Source organism: Neofelis nebulosa, chromosome 13, assembly GCF_028018385.1.
Source record: "Neofelis nebulosa isolate mNeoNeb1 chromosome 13, mNeoNeb1.pri, whole genome shotgun sequence".
In the NCBI taxonomy this organism is placed as follows: domain Eukaryota; kingdom Metazoa; phylum Chordata; class Mammalia; order Carnivora; family Felidae; genus Neofelis; species Neofelis nebulosa.
Genome location: NC_080794.1, coordinates 62,988,808 through 62,996,314, shown reverse-complemented (window position 1 = coordinate 62,996,314; position 7,507 = coordinate 62,988,808). Strand labels below are relative to the sequence as shown.

Sequence of the window (7,507 nt, the reverse complement as noted above, 5' to 3'; positions counted from 1 at the left end):
AAGCAACTCATGGGAATGTAACAGCTTCATAAGAGAGGGCTCCCTAGGAAGGGGGTTGGGGGCGTCCCGGCGGCTACAGGGGTGGTGGGAGGAGTTGCCCTAACTCCAGGGAGGCGTAGGAGAGGAGGGAACTGGCGGCAAGGAGGTGAGGGACCGCCAAACTGGTGCACTATAACTCACGCTCGACTCCAGGGTTTTTCTGCCTCGGAAGAGGTGAAGGGAGGGAGGGTCTTCGCCCCCAGGCGCCGCCTTTCCAGCCTCCCGCTAGGCCTCTTTGGACTTGTCCGAGCCTCATCCTGGGCGGTCAGCGAGTTTTGGAGGATTCCCTTGCCTGCCTCCCTCCTTTCCCTCCTTTTCTCCCCTCCTTTTTCTTCCTCCACCAGGTCTCTGCAGATTCCCCAATCCGGCGGCCCCGCAGCAGCCAAGCAGCCCCCGCCCCCTCCTGTAAGGGCGAAATTGCTAAACTTGTAGCAATAATGACCCTGCATTCAGGCCGCCGACTCCCGCTGAACGTCTCCGCGCCGCGGCCGGCCGGCCTAATCAGTGCGCCCCTCCCTGCTGCCCGCCCAGCCCCCGTCCCCCCTTGCCGCTCCCTCCCCCAGCGCACAAAAAGTGGGGAACAAAACCCCCGCGCATTTCTCCGTCCCTCTGTTGAGCAGACTGCTACACAAAGCCCCCGCTCTGAGAAGCAATGGGGAGCTCGGGGGGGACGTCAATCCCGACGCGCTGGGGTTTTTGTTCGCGCAGGGGACTTCGCCTTCCTACCACACCTTTTGTTCGGGACTCCAATAAAAAGCCATTCTTTCCGCACCTTCCCGGCCCGGAGCCGTCTTTCAGCGAGGCCCGGCCCCACAATGGCGCGGCGCTCTGAGGCCTCCCCATTCACCCGCCTTGGCACGCTCACAATCGGCCGTGTGGCAGCACAGACCTCGCACAGGCATTCTCCGCAAGTGACAAGGAGCCGGATAAAGCCGCGGCCGCCGGGGGAGAAAGGAGGGCGGCCGAGGGGGAGAACTCGGCCGCGGCGGGGCGCAGCGCCCCTGGGCGCGCTAGAGGCCCCGGCGGCGGCCGCTGAAGGAACCGCCTTCCCGCCGCCTACAGCTGGGCCAGGGGGCGAGGTTTCCTTTTCCCTGGCGACCTTCGAGGTGGGGCAGAGTCTAAGTCTTGGTCTAACGCAGGCCCAAACACTAGCCCAAGCATTTGGGTAAAACTTGTGGGGATTACAAAGCCGGGACCTCAAAAGGCCCTGAGTCTCCGACCTGTCCTCCCACAAGAGAAAAGAGAAATTAATGAATAAAACCAAGAGGACACAGACTTGCAGCCCAGGGGCTGGCCCAGGAGAGGCCAGGCCTGCGATCGCCCAGGAAAGATTGCTTTCCCTTATGCACCTTTTCATTGCCTATCCTTCTCCCCCCGTTTAAAGGATCCCTCTCCACTTTGGGAAGCGAAACAAAGTCTGCAACCAACGGTTTGGAAATATTGCACCTTGTTTATTGACTCCTGTAGTGTATGGCAGCGGGTGTGTACACGGCGTGTGGATATAGTTATAGATATATTATATGTGCTGAATACAGAATATGAAACAGAAAGGAAACCTGGTAACACCTCCGGTGGGCCACCAGCTCCCGGATTTGTTCAGACCCCCTAATGTTTGATCATGCCTCGCTTGTTTATCTCGCAGAGTTCTACCCCCTGACAATCCGGAGATCCCGGCCGAGGTATCTGCTGCGGAAGGCAGGCGGTTGGGAAAAAGGAAAATTGACTGTGGTGTGGCGCTCCGGGCCGCAAAAGGGGCAGAGGGGTGGGTAAGGCTTGGGGATTTCTCAAGCCACGACACCCATTTTTCTCTCCTTCATGCCTTTTTTTTTTTTTTTTTTTTTTTTTTTTTTTGTCCTTGGGTTTTCTGCCGACATTTCGCGGAAGCCGCGGGAAGGCCAAGGGGAAAGAAGGCATTCTTGGTTTGGGAGAACCAAACGGAAGCCAGAGTCCCAGCCTCTCGCACTCACTTCGGGGCCAGAGTCGGGGCCATTGTCCTCCCCGGCACCCAGCCGGAGTTTCTGCCTCAGAGACAGTCTCCGCGACCGGTCTCGGGCATCCTCCTCGCCCCTCATCCCCCTTCCCCAGGCTTCGCGCGAGCTGTGCTCCGGGGCCCTGGGGATCGAGACGTGTCCTTTGTTGTTGTTGTTGTTTTGTGTGGCTTTTTTTTTTTTTTTTTTTTTTTTTAACGAGGGGACCTGGCCCTAAGGTCCAACCTTTCTCGCGCTTCAGTCCCGCGGTGCCAGGCTGCAGTGTGGCGACTGCCGCGTGACCAGCCGCGTGCCTACCAGGCCCGGATGCCCTGCAAGGTGCCCTGCGCGCAAGCAGCCCCGGTCGCCGCACCCTGGTGCAACGGCTGCGCGCCGCCACCGCCGCCAAAGCCGCCTAGGTTGCTCACGTTCACAAAGGGGCCGCCTCCGGCAGCGCTGCAGGCGGGCTGCATGGCCGCGGCCGCCGCGGAGGCCCCGCCGCCGCCGCCGCCGCCGCCGCCGCCTGCCGGGTACGCACAGCCGTAGCTGCCGCTGTAGGCCGCCGCGGCGGCGGCGGCGGCAGCGGCGGCGGCGGCGGCGGCGGCCGAGTTCCCATAGCCATAGGCGGGGAAGCTGTTGTAGGAGTAGGCGCCCGCACCCACGCTGTAGGGCGCGCCGTAGGCTTGCGCGCCCGGCGTGACGCACGGCTTGCCGTCCCGCACCAGCACAGGCACTGCCACGCGGCGCGGTGGCGGCGGGGGTGCGTGCGCGCCCAGCTCCAGAGACTTGTCCTGCCGCTGTCTCTTGCACTTGTACCTGCGGTTCTGGAACCAGATCTTCACCTGCGTGGACGTGAGCTTCAAGCTGCTGGCGAGGTGCTCGCGCTCGGGCGCCGACAAGTACCTCTGCTGCTTGAACCTGCGTTCCAGCTCGAAGACCTGGGCTTGCGAGAAGAGGACCCGGGGCTTCCGGCGACTGCGTGGCTTGGGTCTCTCGGTCTCCTCCGCCGCCTTACAATCCGCGGCCACCTCCAGAGGCTTCTTCAGCTGGCAGCTTTCTGCGGAAGAAGCAAAACAACAGCGTCCCTTAGCAGTTCCCAGCCTAACCGCGGTTCCTATCCCAGCGCACTGTGGCCCTTTGGGCGGCAGCGCGGTGCGTGCGGTAGTAAATGCCTGGACTTTCTGGAAAGTTTGTGGCTGCTGGCGCCATGGGACCCCGCCACATCCCAAGCACCCTCAGAACGCCCTTAGAGGGTGGAGGCACGTTCCATGGGGAGGGGTAGTTCGCCTTTATTTAGAACTTGAGCATCAGCGAGAAAGAGATTACTCTGTATTAAATGTGCGGCTCGGCGTGCTAATGACTGTTTTCAGGATGAAAGCTTGCAACTATATCATAACTATAGAGTATTTGCAAGCTTGTTAGCCTTCCACTATGTAAAGGATAGTCAAAGGTGTGAAGCATGTTGGTATTTGGGGGCTGGTGTGAGTTGCCTGAAAAATCTTTCTGTTAGAAAATGCTTGAGTGTAACGCTCCTGTATTGCCTAGGAACTTTTTTTTTTCTTTTAAAAGACAACATGCCCCCGGCTAAATGTCTGCGTGACGATGACTGTGTTACCTTTGAGAGAAAAGAAGAAATTTGATTAACTGATTTAGACTGTATTATGTGGATTTTAGGCCCAGGGGAACTGTCAGGAGTATAGGCCTTGGCTGCTGCCACATCAGACCTCCTCTTGGGAAAGACGTTCTTTGATTCTCTCCCCTCAGAAGCAGACACTTCCTTGGAAGCTATATTCAGTTATCCTGTCTTCCCTACCCAATTCACCTCCCATCAGATGTGAGCAGCTGGGATCTAGGACTACGTTCGGCGCGTTTTTCACTCACCCTGCAGCCCCACAGCCTGGGACACAAAGCATAACCTTATGAATTTTCAAAAAACTCTCCCGTGTGAACATACTGCACACGGAAATGCACTGGGTTCCCACGCACTCGCCCGGACTGTCCCTTCCCTCTCTGCCCGGTGCCTTGGGGTCCAGGACACTGAACTCCAAGCAGAGAAGTGAGGAAATCACTTGGCTGGTCTCTGCCAAAGTTCCTGCGCCCTGCCAACACAACCTGCTTGGATCATCTTTTTTGGAGAAGAGGGGACCTCTGTCCCGGCCTCAAAGAACTCGTCTCATGCTAGGGGGAAAAGAGGAAGAGGCTCAAGCTGTCTCTCTAGCTGCTGGATCCTGACTACTGAACCCGTGTTGCTTATCGGCCTCAGGGCAGCAATTACTTTCCCTTCCTTCCCTTGGGGGCTTGCATCGCCTCTCCTCTCCGGGAGGCGAGAGGCGTAGTTGTCGGGGTCACCTCGTCCTTCTCCCTCTGACCCGGCTCGCTCGCAGGCACCTGCGCTTTGTGGAGCTGTCGTTGACCAGGGCGAGGCATGACCCCAGCCAAAGGTTAAAGGGGCGGGAAGCACTGCTGACAAGGTTTGTGGGCTGTTTGCGGGCGCTCCGCCATTGCTCCAGATGTGCGGGGGCTTTTCTTTCCCCCTCTACTCACTTTGGCTCCGGTCCCTCACGACCTCGGGCTCCTCTTCATGTTCCTTAGGCCCGCTACACGAGTCTCGCAGGACTGTGTGGACGTAGCTCTGGGGACAGAGCCCCGAGCCCCCGTGGCCATCGGCTGTGGCTAGTGAGTTCAAATAGGACAGTTTGTCGCCCTCTTCTTCCTCGTCTTCTTCCCCTCCGTCAGAAAATTGAGTCCCCTCGGTGGCGGCCAGCATGCACGGTGCGGAGTGGAAGTGGTGCTCCAAGTCCGCCTGCAAGTGCGCGCCGTGGAAGTGCTGTTGCTGCTGCTGCTCCAGATTCAAAATGTCTTTGACTGAGAAAGGGGTGGAGGTGACCGGGCTTGGTAACATCATCAGGGCCACTTAATTGTCCAGTCCAAATACTCAATAAATCCCGGCGGGGGCGGGGAAGTAGTGCAGCGGCTCCAGCTCTCCTTCTGGACTCTGCCGCTGCTGCCGAGTCGGGTTTTTGACAGACGCGGTCCCGCTCCAGTCTAAATCGCCTCCATTGGCCCGGACCTGGGGGTCTGGGTTTTGTTACAGCCACTGCAGGGACTGGAGCCGGGGCTGCGAAGCCTGTGTCCGGGGGTCGTGCGTCACGTCGGGGGCGGGGCTCTCGCCTCGGCCTCCCTCCCCATTGGCTCCGGCTCATGTGGACCACGCCCCCCGCATCCACTGTGTGGGGTGCTGTGGCGCTACCAGAAATAAAGGACTAGTATAGAGTCGTGAAGTCCAAGTCGTTGTGGGTAAGGCTGCAATGCCCCGGGTGCCCGAACTACCGATTCCCGCCCCGCCTGGCTGTACCTTCCCGGCCGGGGCCAGTTCTGGGAGGCTTCCTGTCCATGAGCCAACTGCCAGGAAGAATGGCCCAGGAGCGTGGCTTTTCCCAGCTGCTATGGGGCAAGAAAACTTCCTGGCCCGTAAATGCCGGCCACAGGATTCCCAAGAAGACGGATTGTTTTGTATATCTATGGATGGGCAACGTGTCTGTTCCCGACTTGTTGACTTTGCTTAAGCTGTTCCCTCCACTTGGAACGTCTTCCTTGCCCTTGTTTCCATGAATGGAAAGCTGTTCTCCAAGGCTCTGCTCAAATACTACCTCTCCGAGGAAGAGCTCCCTGATCGCCTAGCCGGAAGTCATCCCTCCCGCATCTGAACTCGCAGCGCGTGTTAGTAAAGGACGTTCGTGTCACTTATCACTTCTCACCCAGTAGTATATATTGCCGGCCTGGTGGCCCTGGGTAAACTATGAGCCCCCGAAGGAAAGGTCTCCGTTGTATTTGCCCTTGTAGCCCTTGCAGCTGCCGCGCGAAGCAGGTATGTGAGAGACAGGAGGATGGAGTTGTTAGTAAACTTGGTTGTCTGACGGCTCTTGGTTCCAATCCTGACGTAGTCAGTGGCCTTGGGCGTTTCTAAGCCTCAGTGTCTTTGCCTACAAAGAGGAGGTAGTAATACTTATTCAGAGGTTGTTGCCAGGGATAAAAGACAAAACATGCCAGGAGTTTAGTGCAGGGCCCCACACATATTAAGTGCTCGGTACACCTCAACTACCACTATTCTGCATCAGAGATCAAGCAGTGTTTGTTGACTGCATTGGTGATGGCGTGGCTGGATTGCTGCACACACTGGGTGGCTTCTTACGATCTTGAGAGCAGTATCTGTGACCCAGCCATGGAGGCCTTCTTTTCTGCATATTCAAACCGGGAACTTGGATCTAGGCCCTTACCCTCGGAGGCGGCTTTCTAATTTCTCCAACCCATACGCCTTCTGGCGCCCTCGTGTGGCCCTGGTTGTTTTCTGGGCGAATCTGTGGGGTCCCCTGAAGGTCTGGAAACTCCGCGCCGGTGGGGATCATCTTCTGCACAATTGGCGCTCGCCAGCCACCACGCCTCGCCCAGTGAGGAGCAGCGGGAGCTACTGTGAGGCCCACAGAAAGACCTGGCTCAGCACTGGCCTTGGAAAAAACAGAGACCGGTTCCAGCCCAACCGAGGCGCCCCATATCCGGCCCTGGCCGCCCCAAGCATTTTTTTTTTTTTTTCTCCGCCAAGATGGTGGGAGACCGGTCTTAGCTGGAAGGGGCGGGTGGAAGGTGCAGGGACTGTGGACAACGCCCCCGGGCGCGGCACACACGGCTAGAGTTGGGGCGAGCCGTGGAGAGCTGTCCTGCGGGTCCCGCTGCGTTGGGAGTTGTGGGTGCCCAAGGCCAAGAAGAGAAAGGCGGGAGGGGAGAGAGGCGGGGCTGTTCGGCAGCCAGCGGAAATGGTGCGGGGAGTCAGCCCCTGGGGCCGCCCGGAGAGCTGGGATGCGGCGCGGGCCACGTGCACCCGGGAGTACTTAGGGTGGCGGCGGCCCGCGGGTCGTGGGGGAGACCCTCTGTGGGAAGAGCCTTGCCGGTGCCTCTCTTCTCAGAATTGAGACTATTGACGTCCCAGGCGGGGCCGGCTTCTCCAAACCAGGCCAGGGCTGCAGGGAGAAGAATGCACCTGGTATTGCTGCGGATCGCAACCGCTCGGGCGCAAAGATCAAGAGAGAGAGGTGGGGGTGAGTGCGCGGCACTGTGGGGTGGGGGTCCTTGAGGGTGTGCGTCGCGTTGGCAGTCAAGCCTAAAAGAAGGAAGCTGCGCTCCAGCCCCACTCCTCCACTCCCATTCCCCGGAGCTAGACCATCTCCGACAATATTTCTGGTTCCCAAATTTTTCCGCCTCTTTGAGCGTTGGTTTTGTTTTGTTTGAGTGATTTTGAGTCAGGAAAAGAAAGAAAGAAAAAAAGAGAGAAAGAAAGAAAGAAGAAGAAGAAAGCTACCCGTTGCATTTCTCCTTCCTACCTTCTCTTGCTTCTCTGCAGCACTTCGTTCTTAGGCCTTCCCTAAGTCCATTCCTAAGAACCCCCATCTTAGAACCCACGGCCGGGGGTGCTGGGAACAAGTCCATACGCCCGCTGCTGCGGCTGC

General features: G+C 58.5%; 1 protein-coding gene across 1 annotated transcript; it reads right to left on the bottom strand.

Annotated features, from left to right (window-relative positions):
• Nucleotides 1-1,454: 1,454 nt before the first annotated feature.
• Nucleotides 1,455-5,558, bottom strand: NKX2-3 (NK2 homeobox 3). The gene is made up of 2 exons (XM_058697431.1): nucleotides 4,551-5,558; nucleotides 1,455-3,063 (listed from the first exon to the last, which is right to left on the bottom strand). Exons 1-2 carry the CDS (start codon nucleotides 4,909-4,911, stop codon nucleotides 2,321-2,323), a joined length of 1,104 nt encoding a protein of 367 aa, XP_058553414.1. The 5' UTR covers nucleotides 4,912-5,558; the 3' UTR covers nucleotides 1,455-2,320.
• Between the last annotated feature and the right edge of the window lie 1,949 nt (nucleotides 5,559-7,507).